Genomic DNA, 21,271 nt, shown 5'->3' with positions numbered 1-21,271 from the left:
ACCTGCCCATGGCTTCTCTACACCCCGCTGCTACAGGGGTCTTTCTAACACACCCCTCCAGCCCGGTGGTTCCCTAACCCTCTGGTTGCTGTGGCTGACCAGGCCGCCGCTCTTTTCCACCCTCCTTCCCACAGGTCGTCCTGCCCCATCCTGTGCTCCAGCCACGCAGAGCCTCATTGCATGACACAAGCCTGCTCGTCCATGTGTCATGTTGACCCCTCAGCCCGGGACACTTCCTCTACCTTGTCCGCTTTGTCAGCTCACCGCCGCCCCTCTCTTGGACCTCCCCCAGCTCCCCCAGGTGGAGGGGTTTCTGTCTCACCTGCTTTAAGACAAGTTCAGTATAGTGGAGCGTCTAAGAATGCCAATTCTACACCAGTGGGCTTAGACACAGAATCTGGCTCCACCACGTACTAGCTTTGTGACCTTTAGCAGGTTACTTAACCTCTCTATGCCTCAGTCTCCTCATCTATGAAATGGGGTCCATAGTAAAACCTAACTCACAAGGTTATTATGAGCACTGAAGGAGATCATCTGTGTGAAGGGTGAGAATAGTGCCTGGCTCCCAGTCAGGAGTAGGTAAGTCTCACTATTACTACCCATTCCTCATATAGGACTTGTTACATGAATTTGCAGTGAAAACCTGTTTGCCTGGTGTACAGAGTCCCGTGAATTAAGCTGAAGAGAGATGTGATCAGTTCTGAGATTAGAAATGGAGCCCCAACAGGCATGTGGGAGCGGGTGAGGTGAGAGGAAGGGGGTAGTTAGCAAGTATTGCCACTGTTTAGGGGAAAGGTAGAGGGGCAGATCTCTAGCAGTGGGGACGGAAAGACTGGGCACTTCTGAGAAATATTCATGGAGGAGAATGGACATGGTGGAGAAGGAGGAAGAAGCAAGAACCAATTGTGACACCAGATTTCCAACCTGAGTGACAGTGTTGGGGTTTAAAGGGGCCCAATGAATAGCATCCCCCTTCCCTACTCAGATTCAGGACCAACTGAGAGAGAGAAAGGGGGAGGAAGAAGGGAGGAAAGAGGCAAGCCTCAGACACCATCATTACAGAAACAGCTATTTGGAAGGCCCGGCTTCAGAGTGGGGTCTATGGGGCACCTCCCACTGCAGCCCTCCCTCAAAGTGGGGTCTGTAGACACCTCCCACTGCAGCCCTCCCTGTGGGTGGGGGTAGGGCTGAGCCTGCCTGGCCAGCCTCAACACATGGCGGAGAGTGGCCTCTGCAACGAGGCAGGTCCAGAAAGGGCCCTCCTGCGCAGTTCTTGCACATGGAGCAATCTGAGAGGTGCCCCTGCAGCCCTCAGGAGGAGGACTCGGGGGAAGGAGGGAGCCCAGGAATGTGGCACTGGCACTGGAGGTTCTTAAGCTCATGCTCTTGATGCTTTGGGCTGGATACTTCTTCGTTTTGCTGGCTGTCCTGTACACTGTAGGAAGTTTGGCAGCATCCCTGGTCTCTACCCTCTAGAAGCCAGCAGCACCCCCTTCCCTGGTTGTGACAACCAAAACTGTCTCCAGACATTGACAGGTATCCCGGGGGTCTGGTGGGGGAGCAAAATTGCCCTCATTTGAGAACCACTGCTCTAGTCAAGTGGAAGGTCCTCTGGATGGAAACCTCAGGAGTGGGGGAAAAACGCTTCCTCCCCACTCCTGACCCAGGGATCGGGGCCTTACATAGGCAGTGCTAGAAGGGCAGGTTGGGGAGACAGCCGGGTGCTCCACACCTTTGGGTCTGCTCTCTGGATGCTCTCCCTTCCCTCCTGCCTCTCCTGTCCAGCTGCCTTCTTAGCATCCTTCAACTTAACTTGCAGCGACATCCCCCTACCTCTTTGGAAGCATTCCCAGCTCCCCGCCCTGCCCCCCAGCTCCTTTAGCTATCATTTTGTGCTCCCTCCTCCACAGCACCCCTCATCCTGTACTGCAAATGTTGACTAACTTTCTCCCTGTGACCCCAGCGCTGCCGAGCAGAATCCCAGGATTGTCGAGGGTCCACGGGGCGTGTCGCTGTGGGTGAATGAACCAAGACAACTTCTGGTAGCTCTTCTCCAAAGATGCCTTAGTTCCAGGCACTCCTGTGTGGGGCTCGGCCTCTGCAGGGCGGAGTGCTCCCACAGCTGCCTTTCTCCCTGGAGCCTCTGCCCCCCTACAGTGTCTGGAAAGGGTCTGTGCTCCCTGCTCATTTCTAACTTCTGAAGCATTCGGGGCTCTTTTGTAGAGTGAGACTCTGCCCCCCTACAGTGTCTGGAAAGGGTCTGTGCTCCGTGCTCATTCTCAACATCTGAAGCATTCAGGGCTCTTGCTTTTGTGAGAGCTCGGGGTGGTGTCCTTGTCTCTTTCGGTAATTGCGGAAGAACTGCTTGCCCTGGAAATTGCCCTGGAAGCCTCTCCCCACAGCTGCCTGACCCCACTCCGAGATCTGGGTTGCTTGGTTACCAGCTTTCAGACCCAATTCAGGAAAGTCCCAAGGCCACAGAAAACTGAGTTTGGCTACATGTGACCCAACCCACAGCCAATGTCTAAAGACTATCTGACCTAACACTATCCGTGTGGAAGAAGGGAAACAAGCAGTGAGCACTGCCCAGCCTGGCCCCCAACAGGTGTCCACTAGCTCTCTTAACCCTTGAAACCTTGGTGCGTTGTCATCTGTAACGTGGGAAGCAGACAGTGAGCATGTCAGACACCATGTTACAGATGACGACACTGAAGAGCTGAACGATGGAGGAACATGCCCAAGGTCACTACCTAGTTGATGCGGGGGGGGCGGGGGGTGAGATCCAAATCCAGGTCCCTGACTCCAGTCCTACCATCCCTTACCCTTGTTAAGCCAGACCCCTCTTTGCCCCCTCCCCACACCTCCCCTGTAGGAGCAGCCCACATTCCTTACTGAGGCACCGGGTATTCTGGCCCTGCGCCCCTCGGCCCAAGCTCTGCCTTTGGTAGTTAGCCTCGCCTCCTCTAGGCTACTCGGCCCTGGGTGTCCTCCGTTGCACCTACGTGCTTAACCTCCTACTCCGAGCTGCTCAAAGTGCTCAAATACATAGTAGGCGCTTCATACCCAAGCATTCAAGAAAAAGTTTCAGTTCAACCTACTTTTTGATTCCATGTTTAACTTCTCCACGCTCTCCCAAAAGATTCAGAGGTTCACAGTGGTGTGACAGGAGGTTTCTCAGGTCAGCCATGTAAAATGTGAGGTCACTCCAGGTGCCGGCGGCCCTTCCGCTTCACGCGGTTCCAGCCTGCTCTGCTTTCTTCCCCAAACTCCTATCTCACCTCTTCCTGTGACATTCTCTAGCTAAGTAGTTTTTCTTCATATACAACAAGCTGGTGAGGAATTTTAGGAGCAGAAACATTTTTCACTTTAAAGCAGATTGTAACTTACACTCCCAGGTCTCTGAGGACCATGAGTCTAGGGCAGTGGTTCTCAAGCCAGGCTGTCCATCAACATCATCTGGGGAGCTTCTAAAAATATACAGCACCCAAGCCCCACCCCAGACCAATTCAGCCCGAAACTGGGTGAAGGACCTGGGCCACGTCATATTTCTAAAAACTCCCAGGTGAGTCTATAGGCCAGCTAGGGTTTAGAACCTTTGGTCTAGAGCCTTGCTACTAGAAGTGAAGTTTGCAAACCAGCAGCAGAGACATCATGTGACATTTTGTTAGAGTGCAGAAACTGAGGCCCCACCCCAGACCTACCAAATCAGAATGTGCATTTTACCAAGATCTTCAGGTGATTTGTAAGCATCTTACAGTTTGAGAAGCCTTGCCTTAGGGAAAGAACAGGTTTTAAATAACTGTATGACAAGTTGCAAACAATTTCTGCTGATTCACATTATCATTTGGACATATTCCTTTGTACATTTAACAAATATTAATTGAGCACCAACTAGTACCAGGCACTATCATGGTTTTTAAGGACACATTGGCATGCACCTTTGTCTTAGCCTGCAAATTCCTCCCCATACCCTGTTTTCTCTAGGTTGTACCATTTGGTGATAGCCATCCCCTTTCTCCTAGACCTGACCCCCTTCCAGTTCCAACCCTTACCCTCTTCTCACTTTTTTGTAAAAACTGGAATCAGAATCCTTCTTTGTCACTTCATATTAAGTATGGTAATTTAACTCGGAGCTGAAGACAGCTAGGACTTTGAGTGTATAGGGATAAACTGAGCCTGCAGCTCTGAGGATTGCATAACCCTCGATTGATTTCAATCAATCTTAGATCTAGAGACAGAGGAGCAGGTTCCTGAACTAATCTCATACCTTCACTGTAGTATATACCCTGGTTTCTTGACTGGGAGCTATAGTACAGAACCTTGTTACTCAATGTGTAACTTGTAGACCAGGATCATTGGCATCACCTGGGAACTTGTTAGAAATGGGGAATGTTGAACCCTACTACAGATCTAGTGAATCAGAATCTGCAATTGAACAAGACCTCCGGGTGATTCACATACACATTAAAGTTTGAGAAGCACTGGTATAGAACATATTATAATCACATGGGGGAGCTTTTAGAACTCTGATGTGCCCCTGCTGCACCCTGTGCCAGTTAAGTGAGAATATCTTGGTGTGAGACCAGACATCTGGTCTCTAAATATACCACATTAGCCATTTTTAAGTGTAGAGTTCAGTGACATTGCGCACATTCACATTGGTGTGCAACCATCACTACCATCTATCTCCAGACTTTGTCATCTTCCCACACTGAAACTCTGTCTCCATTAAACACTAACTCCCCATTCCTCCTCCCCCCAGCAGCCCCTGACAACCACCATTCTATTTTCTGTGTCTGTGAATGTGACTATTCTGGGTACCACATCTAAGTGGAATGATAGAGTATATGTCCTTTTGTGACTGGCTTATTTCACTCAGCACAATGTCTTCACGGTTCATCCATGTCATAGCATGTGTCACAACGGTCTTCCTTTTTAGAGGTTATAATATTCCATTCTACGGATAGACCACACTTGTTTACCATTTAGCTGTCGATGGACTCTTGGGTTGCTTCCACCTTTTGGCTCTTGTGAATAATGCTGCTATGAATGAGGGTGTACAAGTATCTTTTTGAGCCCCTTCTTTCACTTCTTTCCAATGTAAACCCAGAAGTGGGATTGCCAGATCACATGGTAGTTGTATTTGGGATTTTTTTTGAAGAACTGCTGCACAGTGGTTTTCCGAAGTAGCTATGCCATTTTATATTCCTACCAGCAGTGCACAAGGGTCTTAGTCCCCCACATCTTCTTGAACGACTGTCATTTTCTGGGTTTGTTTTTTTTGTTTTTGTTTTTGTTTTTTGCTATATCCATCCTAATGGGCATGAGTGGTATCTTATTATAGTTCTGATTTGCATTTCCCTGATGATTACTGATGTTGAGCATCTTTTCACATATTTATTGGCCATTTGTATATACCTTCTTTGGAGAAATGTCTATTCAAGTCCCTTGCCCATTTTTAATTGGGTTGTTTTTTGTTGTTGAGTTGTAGGAACTCTTTATACATTCTGGATATTATTCCCTTATCAGATATATGATTTGCAAATATTTTCTCCCATTCTGTGGGTTGCCTTCTCACTCTGTCAATAGTGTCCTTTGATGTACAAAAGTTTTAAATTTTGAGGTAATCCATTTTATCTATATTTTCTGTTGTTGTGTGCTTTTGGTGTCATGTCCAAGAAATCATTGTCAGACAACAGTATTTTTTTAAAAACTCCCCCAGTTATTCCAGTGTAAAGCTCCAGCTGAGCAGTGTTTCTCAAACTTTAACGTGCATTTGCATCACCTGAAATCTTATTAAAATGCGTATTCTTATTTATTAGGTCTGGGGTGGGGCCCAAGATCCTGCTTGTTAACAAACTCCTAGCTGATGTTGAGGCTGCTGGTCTGGGAACCAGTCTGAGTAGTCAAGGTACAGAGAAGCCCTTCAATGATTTCTTCCACACGAGCCCTGAGAGTAGAACGTGGATGTTTTCCAGGCCGTTTCCTGAGTGTCTTCACCAGAACTGTTTTCCAATCTGCCATGGAGATAGACTCACAGCTTCCCCTCTAATTCACAGCTGGTTCGGAGCACCCAGCTGGGTGCGCTGAGTGCCCTTGACATAGCCGAAGAATAACATGTAAATTGCATGTTCTCCCTGCCCCCCTCTGCCCCTGCCCCACCGCGGGGGGTGGGGCTGCTGTCCACTGGTCTGCCCATGTGGGGTGATTTCAGATTCCGCACTAATGATGGCTGATTCCTCTCTGGGCCTTGGCCTCTGTGGGGGAACTACTGCAGAACCCTGCTGAAAAGCTGTTTTGTTCAAAATATGTTTAATGTGCTCAGAAAGGAAAATCACACAGGTTGGTCTGAAGTTTATAGAAGGCACCAGAGAGAAAAACTACTGAAGTTCTGCTTCTAAAAAAAAAATCCTTTAATTCATCATAGAATTTTAGAGCAGGAAAGGACCTTTAGAGTCTATCCCAAACTCTCATTTTGGAGAAGAAAGCTGGGACCCAACAAGGCTGTGACTTGTTCAACGTCACCTAGCAAAATGGAGGTCAGCCCATAGGTTAATACTTCTTTTTAACCTTGCTTTAGGTTATTTATCTGGAAATGGTTAACACAGAGTAGCTACCTCTTTCATATGGCTCCTTTAATTAAAAGTTCAGCTTTGCGGGGCACCTGGGTGGCTCAATCAGTTAAGCATCTGCCTTTGGCTCAGGACATGATCCCAGGGTCCTGGGATCGAGCCCTACATCGGGCTACTTGCCCAGCAGGGAGTCTGCTTCTCCCTCTCCCTCTGCCCCTCTCCACCTAGCTCATGCTCACTCTCTCTCTCTCTTTCAAACAAACAAACAAATAAATAATCTTTTTTTTTTTTTAAGTTCACCTTTTCACAGAAAAGGTAAAAATCAACAGGCTGGATCATGGTTCTTGCCCCTCATGGCCTTCATTAGAAAATTTCTACCAGATGTTTACTTTTATAAGTTATGAATCTCTTCTAAAGAACATTGAGGCTTCCTGATTAAGTGTGCAATCTAAGAAAAAATAGTTATTATACCATATTCTTCAGTAGTTATGTGCTTCTGAAACCTATTCCAGAATTCTGATATTACCTAAACAGAAGGTTGTTTCACCTTCCGTATTACCCCAACTGGACCTCCCTCCCTGGTGCCAGTGACCCAAATTGTAGGTATGGTGCCTGGGAGGGACTAACTAGCTTCTAGAAGATATACCCAATGCCACTTTCCTTTTCTCTGTCCATTGCAAACCTTGTAATCTGATCACAGTACTCTTTCAATCCACTGCCAATCAACTGGATCTGGCTCTCAAGCTGAAACTCATTTGTTGTCCTTACAATAGAGGTCATACCTTGAAAAGACCAGTGACCTTCAGATCCACCCTACATTTCATCATGTCTACACTGGTTATTAAATACTCTTTAGCTTCTCATTTTACCACCAGCTGCTCATTAATCCAATTATAAGTTTCCTTTATCCAACCAAACTTCCTGCCGAGTTGCTTAACTCTCATAGTGATGCGTTTGCTTTCTGTGATTAGACAGCCCGGGAGAAGATACTGTCTTGTTCAGACATCTCAGTAATTTAGGCTTGACCTCGCTCTAATAGTGCAACACCCAACATGTGCCTTATGAACATGCTGCAAGAGCCCCCTTCCCAGGAAGGCTCACCAAGGTTAGTTTCCGCCCACAGTGGGAGTCCTGCCCCTGGGTCTCTCCCCAGCCTCACCAGCAAGGCATTAGGGAGGCTCCTGAATCATGTCTGACTGTGAAGGCAGTGCCTGGGCCCTTCATTTGGGTTTCTGCGTCCTGAATGGAAGCAAGCTCGTTTGCTGGCAGGAGCGTCTGTCTCCATATGGAGAATCCGTCTTCACATCTCCTGTTCATTAAGACATCAGCCTCACTCAGCCTTGCTCTCGGCTGCCAGACACACTGGCATGCCAACAGGAAAAGTTCCATCAAGAAGGGGTCTGCTGCCTTCTGAAGGCAGGAAGGCACCACTCTGCCTGCAGGACTGGCTCTGCGCAGCCTTCATGAGACTTGTTTCAGCAGAGCCTTTAGAACACTCTGTGAGCTCTGACTCCAGGCCTGCAGGCAGAGTCTCCGGGTGGTGCCATCTGTAGCTCCCGCAGAGGCAGGGCGGGGTCCTTCCAGCTCCTTGGCCATTCTCATCAGTCTCCTGGGTGCATGCCACCAGCTCCCATGGCCCCAGGCTGCTGGGCAACACCCTGAGTTATGTTAGAGATATAATAATGAATTATACAATGGATTATACATAATTAATTTATAATAAAACACACACACAATGGTTTAATTTCTCCAAGTGAATGATGTGCCGCCGCCAGATCCTGCTGGAATACATTCCCTAAATGACTGATTTCTGATCTGGAGATGATAGCCAGCTGCCCTAGGAAGGGACCTTGGCCAGATTCCCTCCAAGCTACCTCTGGGGTATGTCCCATTGAAGGATAATCCTTCGCTGCCTCTATTGTTGTTCTAGACCGGGATACCCATGGGGGTCTCACTCCACCCCAGGACTGTCTGAGATTGGTTATCTTCTTCATTCCCCCAATCTTTCTTACAGAGTATGGGAGATGCCAGTATATTTATACTCCCCCTTTCCTTCCTTCCTTCTTTCCTTCACTCAACAACTGTGTGATGAGTGCCTGTTATGCACCAGACCCTGTCCTTGGCTTGGTGTGCATGAGTAAGCAAAACACAACGATCCTTGCCCTGGTGGAGCTTACATTCTAGCAGAGGGAGCCGGACAATCAATAGTAAGCATAATGAATAAGTAGATTACACAGTGATAGGTGCTATAGAGGAAGAAGAAGCAGAGCAGGATAAGGGTGATCAGGTGTGATGCAGGCAGGCTGTAGGTTTCAACATGATGGTCAGGGCCGGTGTTATGGGAAAGTGGCAGCCTCAGAATGGCCAAGCCCTCCATGAAGAAGGGGGAAAGGCCTACTTGGGGCTGTTTGCTTAGGAGATCTTTCGGTAACATTTGTAAATTTTGGTTGCAGATGTTCAGGATGTTACTGTTCCTGCTGCTGCTGCAGTTTCTGCCCCCCACCGAGGGGTCCCAGCGTGCTGAACCCATGTTCACTGCAGTCACCAGCTCCGTCTTGCCCCCTGACTATGACAGCAACCCCACCCAGCTCAACTATGGTGTGGCAGTCACCGATGTGGACCATGATGGGGATTTTGAGATCGTTGTGGCAGGGTAAGTGTCTCCCACCCTGAGTCTGACCCATATATCAGTCAGCTTTTGCTGTGATAAGGCTGAGTAACAAATACCAAAAGCCAATGGTTTGCAACAATACGTATTCCCACTCCTAGGTCTCAGCTGGGCTCAGCTGGGCCTCTAGCATGCCATGTCCTTGTCTTTTGCTGTAGCAGTGAGAGATGGAGGCTGGAGAGTCTTTCAGGGAGGGAATTTGAATGCTCTGCTTTGAGGCATGCTCTTCAGATTTTTAGTCTCCTTAGTTATACAAGTAACACTTCCTTAGCAGCGGGACTGTAGACTCTCTATGAAGGAAGGGCTTAAAGGTGACAATTATGAGAGAAGGGGCTACTCAAAGCTGCCTTTGCACAGCATCTTCCGTAAGACTAGGAAGACCGTAATCGTCCCTTTCACAGAAGGGAGGAAGACGGGAATTCAGGATAGCTAAACGTACTCTAAAGCATGCCTTGCTGCCCGCCTGAGAAGCAACATTGTGTAGTAAGAAAAGCATACGATTTGGAGTCCAAGTAGCTTGAGTTCATGCCGTAGAGCTACAGCTTTCTAATTGCATGACCTTGAGTCAGTCCCTTACTCGCTGAGATTCAGATGTATCATCTGTAGAAACAGGAGTCATTGTCATGCTTTCTTGTCCTGAAAACCTCAGTAGGGTGTTGCATGTACTAGTGCATTGTCAGGTCTGCCAGTAACCATCGATAAGCACTGTTTCTGGAGCCCCGTGCTGAGCCTTTCCCCGGCACTGTCTTACTTCATCCTCCTGACAACTCTGTGAAGTACATACACAAGAAAAGGGAATTAGACGGGAAGTGACTTGCCCTCATCAATTAAACGGGACGTGGATGGGTCAGGATTTGAACCCCAGGGCTCCCTAACCCTAGAGCTACTGAACTACGGTTGTGCAAAGTTTTGTTATCACTTTAAAAATCAGTCGATCGATAAACACGCCAGGGCCTGTCCTCCTCATTCTGGGAGGCCTGAGCTTTTATGGCAGCATGGAAAACAGTCACTGTCAGGTAGCACTGTCATGCAGCAGCTGCATGTAACAGCAGAGAGCACTGACCTTGGAATCGGAAGACCTGGTGTTAATCCTAACCGTACCACCCAATAGTTGCAAACCTTGTGCAAGTTACTCGGCTATGCGGTGCCTATTTTCTCACCTCTGAAATGGGCATATTGAAGTCTACCCCCACCTACCACACAGGACAGGGTGAGGATCAGCGGTGATGATGCATAGAAAAGATACTTTATAGGGCGCCTGGGTGGCTCAGTTGGTTAAGCGACTGCCTTCGGCTCAGGTCATGATCCTGGAGTCCCGGGATCGAGTCCCGCATCGGGCTCCCTGCTCAGCAGGGAGTCTGCTTCTCCCTCTGACCTTCCTCCTTCTCATGCTCTCTGTCTCTCATTCTCTCTCTCTCAAATAAATAAATAAAATCTTTAAAAAAAGTAAAGAAAAGATACTTTATAAAGCACCCTTCTTCTTCCATTTATTCATTTCTTCTACCCTGTGAAGAGTAGGAGGTACCCAATTCTAGACCTCCTAGAAGTCTGGATGAGCATCCCGTCCAATAGAACCTTCTGCAATGATGCAAATGTTCTATGTCGGTGCTGTCCGGTATGGTGTCCACGTGCCACACGTGGCTGTTGAGCATTTGAAATGTGGCTACTATGACTGAGGAACTGAATTTTTAATTTTATTTCATTTAAATTAAATTTAAATTTAATTTAACAGGCAGGCCCTATCTGGCAAAGTTTGGGCTGCCGAGTGTTGTTCTACAAGATGATACTGCCCACATTGAAATTAGCACAGTTCTGGGTCTTAGGAAGGAAAAACTAAAGAGCCCAGTGTGGTAGAAAAAGGAACATCAGAAGTGGTTGTAATGACCCTGCTGAGGTGACCTGAGCAGCTTGTCCATGCTTGGTGCTGTGACAATCTGGTGTCTCTCTGAATCGGGAGCAGCCCACCTCATCAAATCCTGCCTCCCAGAGCCATGAGTCTCTGCTTACGGGACTTTGATGCATGTCTGAAATGTTCTAGCTGGCCCCGCCTCCTGTCAGATGGTACCAGCCTCCCCCAGTAGCTCCTGGGAGCCGACAGAGGACAGAGGATGGTAGGGTAACCATCCTTCCCTCCTCCCAGGCCCTCTACAACTTACTGCAGTGAGCATCCTGGCCCTTCACCTTGGACATGAGCTTCAGGTGCAGCTCTCCATCGCACCCATCTTTGGACGCGCACGGTTACCACTGCATCTCCTGAGCATGCAGTTTATTTCTTTCCAAGTGCTGGGCATTCATTTCATCTTCATTTCTCATGAAGTCCCTCCCTCTGTCTCTTCCAAGAACTCAAGAAATCTGCTTCTGTGTCCTTGGTGGTAGGGAGGCTAGACCATCCTTTGTAGTCATCTTAGGGTAGGTAAACCTGGTCTAGCTTGCTGTTGACTGTGGGGCCTGCAGCACTTTGGAGTCCTCCTCTGGAAACAAAACCCAGACCATCCTGGATCCTCATCCTGAATCAGCCAGAGATCAGGGAAAGACCCTTCTCTCTTCTCCCAGGGAAGGGTTGAGCCAGGCAGGCCCTGTCTGGGAAAGTTTGGGCTGCTGAGTGTTCTTCTACAAGATGATACTGCCCACTCCCAGCAAAGGAGAAGGTTTGCATGGAGGACAGGATGGTGAAATTGGGCAGCCTCCCAGCTCCAAGTCAGGCCTTCTTTGTGGCTGTTGTGAAGCATTGTGAATTCTCCGAGTGTCAGAAAGACACGTTCTAATTTAAGTACCAAAATACGTTCCAAAGGCAAATATAACTTTCTATTATCTTCAGCTTAGGCTGATTTGTCACTGTCTTCTTCTTTGGGCTGGATAACCAAGGGTTGACTATATAGACATATTTAAATCAGGACCTTGGGAGGTCATTTGGTCCACCCCTTGCCTTCCAATTAGGCCACACCTATAGCTCTTAGAAGCTCCATTTATTTAAAGCCTTCCAAGAGAGTGTGTGCAATCTTTTTGTAATCTAGCTCAATTACTTATGTCAAGAATCTATTTGACAAATCTGAATCCCTCATATTAGAGTTTAATAAGCCATTTCTTTGAACTTTTGCTTTGCTATTGCCTTTGAAGATATAAACCAAGTGGTCACCATTCTTTCAAACAATGACAACTAGGACCACTGCTCTGCATTTTATTCTCTGCGGACTTGGCCACGTTTCTGGTTTCGACTCTTATTCTATGTCATCTACTCTATACCCATATTTAACTCCGTTTCCTTCTCTGTTTGATTGTAGACTCTGTTTAAGAATCATGCTGCAAGAGTTGAAATTTCTAAAAATTGAAGGTGAATACCTTTACCTGGAGCACCTGTGGTCCAGCTCATGACAGGCCCACTCTGTATTATCTTATAGACCTTTGCTGGTCCCTGAAGGCATTTACCTTTGCAACCCCTGGGATAATGGCCAGCTCTTCAGTGTATAAGGCTCCCTGTACTTGAATTTGTCTTAGATGTGTTGACCTTGTAGTGTGTCTGACTTGACACTTGACTGTTGCTTTGACTATTTACTCTTTGAATAGGTTTGTTTTGTTTTGCTTTTTTGGTATCCTCGTTCTGGGTATTGATGGCATTGATTTTGAGCATGTTGCGGGTGAGTTTGTGTTGTGTTTCAGTTTCTTGAGTTAATTGTGATGGAAGGCGTGTGTGCGTGCATCTGACTGTGGGAGGAGCAGAAAATGACTGCCCTTTGTTCTGCGGGGATGGGGGAGGGAATGGGCTGGCTCTGATCCTCGGCCACAGCTGGGCGAGTGCCTCCGCATCTGGAGGGCTTATCTGTTGACCGGCAGGTGCATGATTGTGGTCTGTGCATACAGTCTCCTCCCTGCGGGGTGAGGGGAGGATTTGATCACCCCCAGAGACATCCGCGCACGCACAGACCATTGAGGAACTTCAGGACTGGTTCCCTGGGTAAATAAAAAGCTCAGTAGCTTCCCCTTTTCTCAGCGGAGCTAAACACCCAATCTACAGTCTCACATAGTCTAGAAAGGGATTCCTGTTGGTGTCGATCTTGCACAATTCCTTTAGAGTAGCTTTTGTTTCCTGGGATATCCCCAGAGGTCTGAGATAACCCCCCCTACCCTTTCAGTTTCCAACAGAAGTTTTGCTCAAAGGGAAAGATTGTAGTGGTTGTAAAGTTTAAATCACAATTTAGATCAGTTTTTCCACACAGAACATTCATTTGATAAAACCTTAGTGCAGTCTTCACACTTGGAAGGGTTTCATTTAAAGGGATGCTACATATCATAAAGCAGTGTTTCATTTTGTTCTTAATTTTGCAACTATGTCAGAAAACTTTTTTAATTTACTAAGGTTAATTGAATTATTTAAAAGCAAACTGTATTCAATTATCAGATTAATCATAATCATATAGGAGATATGTTTGCCATTATAAATAATAAGAACAATGATAAAGAATGAGGTATTTATCTACGATTCAACCAAAGCAGGATTTATGCATTTTATTATGAGTATATATAGATACATGCAGCATATATAGATATATATAGTGTGTATAGATAGATAATAGATGGGTAGATAGATGTATCCCTGTAAATATATGCAGATATATGTAGTCTATCTAAGTCTATATGTATATACACATACACACTTTTAACAAAATAGGAAAAATAGTTTTGAACTTTCTGTGCTAATTGTTGCTTTGTAAAACATTTTAATAGATTTGATCATCAGTTTTGACAACTTTAAAATGTTAGAGTATTTCATTCAGTTCAATTTATCTTTCTCCTCTAATTTAAAATAGATCTTACAATGTAATAACACTCATATGTGTTTTATTACCAAAAAAATCATACAATATCGATGAAAGTAAAAATCCATCTCTATCAACCCCCCACCCCTCCTTTAAGCACATCCCAGTCCTTTCCTAAGATAACAATTGTTTTCAGTTTGTTGTTTATACTTCTAGAAATTTCTATATTACATATATGTATTACATATATGTTCCTAGGTTGCAAATATATAATTTTTGGAAGAATCAAACTGATACATATTATTCCAAAACTCACTTTTTTTTCACTGCATAGTATACTTATTGTTCATATATAGATATAGATACAGATAGATGATAGATAGATAGATAGACAGTTAGATAGATAGATAGATTTAGCTCATTTTTTAAAGTTGTTTAGTGTGGATGTACCACATTTGTTTTGTCACCCCTCAAGTGACATTTAAGCTGTCCCTAATCTGTGACCACTGCAAACAATGCTGAACTGCGCATCCTTATCCACATATGCAAATATTTTTCTGGGATAGATACCAAGCAGTGGAGATGTTGGGAATGCTATGTACATTCTGGATCTTAATAAATAGCACCAAATTATTTCCAATTTCCATCTTTTTCTATTTATTCATAGCCTAGAAATAAAAGGTAGGCTTGGGGATTATTGAATTCAACAGCTATTCAAGCCCCTACCTTGTGTACAGCCGCATAGACTCCGGGGCCTGAACCTGATCAATTTAGACCTAATAGTTCCAAGAAGGACAAAGCCTATTCTGCATCTACAAAAGAAGCTGCCGCTGTTAAAAACCGGATTGAGGAACTTCAATACTGTCTGCTTCCAACTGCTAAGAGGACTTCTTCTAAAGCCTCGTCTGCAAAAATATATTTCTTAAATGGTTCACCCTTCACCCCGAGATTCATTGTCACCGGTATCATGGTAGCTTGATTGTGGGGTGCCAGCTCTTCTGCTGTGGTTAAGCAGGGACTGCCCCTGATTTTCAATACTAATAAGACATGAGCCGGAGCAGGAACCGGGGCTTGTAAACGCATTCTGAAAACTTTTCTAGGGCGCATGGGTGGCTCAGTTGGTAGGGCGACTGCCTTCAGCTCAGGTCATGATCCTGGAGTCCCGGGATCGAGTCCCACATCGGGCTCCCTTGCTCAGCGCGAGGTCTGCTTCTCCCTCTGACCCTCTTCCCTCTCGTGCTCTCTCTCATTCTCTCTCTCAAATAAATAAAATCTTAAAAAAAAAAAAAAAACTTTTCTAAAAAGGTTACTCAGCGGTGCATGGTGGGTTTTCCAGAGACGTCTCATTGCTGCATTTGAACTTCCTTCTCCCCAGAAGCAGTGGGCAAACATTCTACTCTGCGCACAAGGTCACAGACTCTCCTGACAGCCCAAGGTTCCGAAGCCCCTTGATAGGTACCCTAGCGACCCCGCTCCCCCCACAGAAGGTGTGGTAGGCAGAATAATGGCCTTCCAAAGATGTTGCATCCTAATGCCCACAGCCAGTGAATATGCTGTCTTATCTGGCAAAAGGGACTGCGCAGATGGGATTAAGTTAAGGACCTTGAGATAGTGAGATGATCCCAGATTATCCGAGTGGGCCCGAGGTAATCACAGGGTCCTTAAAACTAGAAAAAGGGAAGCGGAAGAGGAGGTCACAGTGATGTGAGGTGAGAAGGACTTAAACTCACCATTCCTGGCTTTGAGGATGGAGGGAGGGGTCACAGGTCAAGGAATATGGGTGGGCTCTAGAAGGTGGAGAAAGGTAGGGAAATAGATTTACCCCTAGAGCTTCTAGAAGGGAATGCAGTCATGCCAACACCTTGATTTCAGCACAGACCAATGATGGAATTCCGACAGACCGAAGTGTAAGATAATCAGTTTGTATTGTCTTATGCCACTAAGCTCATGGTGAGTTGTTACAGCAACAAGAGGGAATTAGTACGTCAGTTGCTTGGTGTGATTTTTTGGAGAGGGGATGGCCATTACCTCAGAGAATTTTAATAGTATTATTTTAACAATTTCATGGCCTTAAAATAAATATACCACCCACAAGCATATTATTTAAAAGAATAAAGCAAGTATACCCCTCCAAGGACCATGTGCGGTTTGGGGAAGAATCTAAAAGCACACTTTGTTCCTTGGTGACCAGCCACCTTAATTCACTGTTTGACACCCCGTGTCTTAGATGGTTGGAGGCAGGGAGAGGGATTCAGGGCTTTTAAAGTCCGCATTGCCCTTGGTGAGACAGCACACTGAAACTGGGTGAGGTCATGAGTGACCGGTACCCTGGAGAGATGCAAGCATTCCAAGAGTCGGACAGGGTGGAGAACACTTCCAGGTGAGAATCACCAAGGCCTTGGAGGGGGCATTTGGAAGGACAGGTAGCATGCGGGTCTGTTTAACTAGGGAGCAATATCCTCTCCAGGCTGGAGACAGCTTTGGGCTTACTTAGATTTTATTGTTTGTTTTAAAATTAATTTTTTTTTAAAAAAAGAAGTTTAACAAAAAACTGATTTTCACATAGTGAAGGATATTTATAAAAAGCCATTCCAAAATAGTAATATAATTAAGACCCTAAAATTGCCTCTGCTGAAAAAGGCAAAGCTACTTTTAGTAGTCTGAGTTTTTCATCCATTCAGAAAGTGGATGGATGTAGGCCTGTCTCCAGTCACCTTCCTTGAAGTCTGTCTTCTCCCCAGTTCTGTAAGTGGTGGGCTGGGCAGAAGGCCTTCCTCGTCCCACCTCAGCCTCCTGAAGTCCCAGGCACAGGGCAGGCTGCAGGTGAAGCCCACCCTCCCCACTCTTACACCCCTACAGCAGCAGGCCTTTCCCTTCCCTTTCCTCCCCGACTCCTCACCCCCTTCCCCCCCTCCCCCAAACACATCTCACACTTCTCTGTGCTATTTCCACTCCCAGCATCACTTCTTCTCGGGTGGGGTGGGGGGGGCTTGTGACCCCTGCCTCCCGCCCCTTCTCCCCAGTGCTACTGACTTGATGAGTCATTTTCTTCCAAGAATGCTATGGTTAGGACTTAATCTCTCCTCTGAAGAAGTAGTTGGTTTTGAGGAACCGATACCTAGGAAAACGTGCAAGGATGTGAAAAGCTAAAACATTCCCCACTTTGGATTTTTGCCATACTCTCCCCTCATTTACCTTCAGTTCTGAAGGAGCAGAGTGAGCAGCATGCCCCTTGTAGTTTGCTTACGTCATCGCATCTTAAACCATCACGGCGGTTCGAATGACATGTGGTATTTAACTGAGCCTCAGTCACACTGTTTCACATTTTAACATCACTAAAATTGGGATGTGACTTACAACAGGCAGCTTGCACTAAGTGGAAGTCGTTTCTTTCCTAGAGATACTGCAGTAATGCTGAGTCTTAGATGACGCCTTAGCTTTGATGAGAGCACTGTAGGTAGTATTGTCTCATTTTGCACATAGGGAAACTGAGGCCCAGAGATCTGCTGAAAGTCTTAGAGATGGTGAAAGGTGAACTATTACTCTACATAGGCCCACTAAATTAAGTGTGTTAATTGTGTCGTTCAAATCATAATCTTTATTGATATTTCTCTGCATATTAATAACTGAGGCTTGGTTTGAAATATCCTGGTGTGGTAGTCCATTTCTTTCTGTGACTCTACTTTGCTGTACATTGAGTCCATTTTATTAGGTGCAGTTTTAGAATTCTTTTTATTATTGAGATGTAATGGACATATAACTTTAGTTTTGGGTTTACAACACAATGATTCAATATTTGTATATATTGTGAAATGATAACCACAATAAATCTTAGACTTTTTATATTTTCCTGGTGAATGGAGCCATTATTATGAAGTGACCACATCTATCCCTAACTATGCTTTTGGCCTAATGTTATTATTACTATTACATCTTTCTGTTAGTGTTTGCCAGGAATATATTTTTTCATCCTTTTACTTTGAACTTTCCAAAATCCTTATGTTTTATGTGTGTTTCTTGTATGCAGCGTGTATAGTTTACATTTCTTTCTTAACTGGCCGTGTCTGTCTTCTTACGGATGAGTTTAGTCCATTCCATTTAATAGGAACATTAATATCTTTAAACTTGTTTCTCTTGTTCAATTTTCATGTTTTTAATGCTTCTTTTCCTTTCTTGCCTTTTTTTTAAAGATTTATTTATTTTTAGAGGGGGGAAGGGGAAGAGGGAGAGAGAGAGTCTTAAGCAGACTCTGCGCTAAGTACAGAGCCTGATGCCAGGCTCCATCTCATGACCCTGAGATCATGACCTGATCCGAAACTGAGAGTCGGGCGCTCCACTGAATGTGCCACCCAGGAGCTCCTCCTTTCTTGCTTTTTAAAAAATTGATTGATTGAGCAGCTTTTTTGGTGGGGGGGAAGGGAGATACTTGTTTTCTAAATCCCATTTTTTGCCTCTAGTTGATTTGGGACTTTTACCCTCTTCTTCTGTTCTTTTAGTGGTTTCTTTTGAAATTTTATGATACATTTTTAACAAACTCTAAAATTATCTTAACCCCCTTCTGTAACATTACAAGGACTTTAGTCCACTTCAACTCTTGAGCAGCCCTTCCTGGTATACATACAGGATGTCAACTTTGCCCTTTGAAAACCCTGCCACTTACAATTATTATTGTTGTTATTGTAATTATCTAAAGGCGGTGTTTTTAATTGGGAACACTAGCTCTCTCCAAGGGTCCTGGATTAATGTAGGATTCTAAAGTTCAGTATCCTCACTATGCTGCCAGCTCAAGAGTTAGTAATACTCTTCACAGTGCTCTGAGCCCCTTATTCCCATTTGTTTAGGGTCATCAGTGCCAGATCTAGTTTCAACTCCCTTTTCTGTGGAGTAGGGTGGTTCTTGGAGATTTTCCTTAAGTTTGTGAGCCCATTAATACATTAATAATATATTTTATCTGGAACCTACTTTTTTTTATAGTGGTAGGGTCCTTCAGCAGTCTATCATATGGATGGAAAGAGGAGTCTGGAGTTGTCAATAATTTAGGACCTCCCAAAGTTTGTTTTTCTATTACTAAGAGGACTAGGGAGGGTATGCATAACTAAAGGGAATAGTATTTAAGAGGTTCTCCCCCTTACCTGTTCAAAGATGCTTGAACTCACTTCTTTTTTTTTTTTTTTTTTAAAGATTTTATTTATTCATTTGAGAGAGAGAGAATGAGAGAGAGCAAGCACATGAGAGGGGGGAGGGTCAGAGGGAGAAGCAGACTCCCCGCTGAGCAGGGAGCCCGATGCGGGACTCGATCCCGGGACTCCAGGATCATGACCTGAGCCGAAGGCAGTCGCTCAACCAACTGAGCCACCCAGGCGCCCTTGAACTCACTTCTTGCAAAATAGAAAGAGCTCTACAGCATGGAAGACTGGGGTGTGAGGTGGAGAGGGATAGGGATGTGTGTATATGGGGAGAGAAGCACATGTATTAAAGCCACAGGCACTCAGGTAGTCAGGCCAGACCCTTGGACTGTGCCTCTCTGGAGGAGCAGAGAGAGTCAAGATCAAAGTCATTTCCAGCTTAGATGATACCATGTAAGGTCACCAGTGTTTGGCTACACCAACCAAGGAAATGTGTGACTGTGTACACCAAAAAGGACCTCCTTCCCCCCTCAGCAGCCATCTTTCCGTGTTGTTTATAGAGTAGAATTACAGCCATATGAAGTCATGGACAAGTACCCAGTGTGTTTTGACATGCCCTAGTGCTGTAGTCACTCTGTATGTTGGCCATGAATGGGGACTGGGAAGATAAACAGGCTAATGAGGATTCTCCCTGGTTGGGAGCTATCCTGGAAAGCAACACTGCATTGCTGGGCTCGTCACAGAGAAAACAGTAGCAGAATCTTCTCTTTGGACTTCCATACCACCTTCATTCCTTCTTTTGGGATGAACTTACCCTCTCCTTTGGAGAACTGTTCTAATCACACGATCCTATGTAACTGCCAGTCAATAATCTGGGGTTCCCTGTGACCTAAGTCTGTCTAATCAGTGTCTTGATCTGAGATTTTCTATCCTGAATCAAAGAAGAAAAGCTCTAACTTGCTCTTGGATCATGAGTTGTAAGGATATACGACAAAACTACTATGGATATATCCATGTCCCCCACCCCATAGAGGAATCTGAGAGAATGAAGATGACACTCAGAGAGAAAAAGGGGGGAGAATCCTGGGGCATTAAGGCCATGACTCCTGTCCCTGAAGCCCCCAGAACTATGGGTCTCCTGCACCTCTACTTCAGTTCTTTTTACCAATAAATTTTTCTCTAGAGCGACTTTTCTTGCCAAAACTAATGACTTATAAATCTAGACAAAGTAGTCTTTTGGCAGATGAGAGCAAGCACCCTATCTGATTCTGTGTTGCAGACCAGAGCATAAACAGTCCCTGGCCCCAAAAGAGACCCTATGGCTATCTAGTCAAAGAGGAGATTCTTAAGAATATATAAGAGCAGTTGACAACCTGCAATCAGTGTTAACATGTTTCTGAAGGATTTTTTGCTAGGTGGATCAGATTGAGAGGGAAACTCAAACCAAAGAAATACCACAATGTTATTTAATTATATACTTATATCAAAAATTCTTTTTAAAATTTCTCCTCTCATATTAGATTGCCAGCTACTAAGGGCAAGAACTTTCTCTTTTCCACGTGTGCTCCGATAGCCTAACATGAAGTCAGTGTTCAATGAACGAATAAAATGAAATAGGCAGGGGTCTTATGAATGGATGGAGGGTTTAAGTAAGAGAATTAATGAAAATAATAAACATTAGCTATACTCAGAAGTGATTTACTCAAGGACCTTAGCCTTGAGAGCAACATCAGTAAATTTAATAAGTAAAATCCTACATGCCTACCTTATATGTGTATATCTGTGTGCTCAGTGCTTTGACAGGTACAAGAATACAGTCCCTTTCTTTAAGCCATCTTAGTTGTAAGAGAGATAAGGCACGTATAGAAATAACAGAGCAGAATGTCATGTGAGCTGTAGAAAAGAAACTCACTCCATGGTTGGCATGCCTGTCAGGTTCATCTCCCCATTGAATATTCCAGTTTTTTTCATTTTCTTATTAACACTGAATTTCATCTGAGGTTGTGGTAATAAGGCTCTTTCTCCCCTGTATGGAATTCCTCGATGATGTCACAGGTTTGATCTTCTCTTGCTCATTACAGCCAAGGTCCCTGTGTTCATTTCCCTTTTATTAAACCACAATAATGGTTTGTTGACAGAGTAGTCCCAAGG

At 45.1% G+C, this 21,271-nt stretch overlaps 1 protein-coding gene across 1 annotated transcript in view; it reads left to right on the top strand.

Moving 5' to 3' along the window:
- CRTAC1 (cartilage acidic protein 1) overlaps positions 1 to 21,271 on the top strand; it is a 124,074-nt gene that overhangs the window by 743 nt on the left and 102,060 nt on the right. Inside the window, 1 exon segment of the mRNA XM_021699635.1 lies at positions 9,026 to 9,225. Within this exon segment, the coding sequence (XP_021555310.1) occupies positions 9,026 to 9,225 (200 nt within the window).

This window comes from Neomonachus schauinslandi, chromosome 6 (genome assembly GCF_002201575.2).
Source record: "Neomonachus schauinslandi chromosome 6, ASM220157v2, whole genome shotgun sequence".
NCBI classification, from domain to species: domain Eukaryota; kingdom Metazoa; phylum Chordata; class Mammalia; order Carnivora; family Phocidae; genus Neomonachus; species Neomonachus schauinslandi.
Note: the sequence above shows the minus strand (reverse complement) of the source record. Positions and strands in the feature narration are given on the sequence as shown.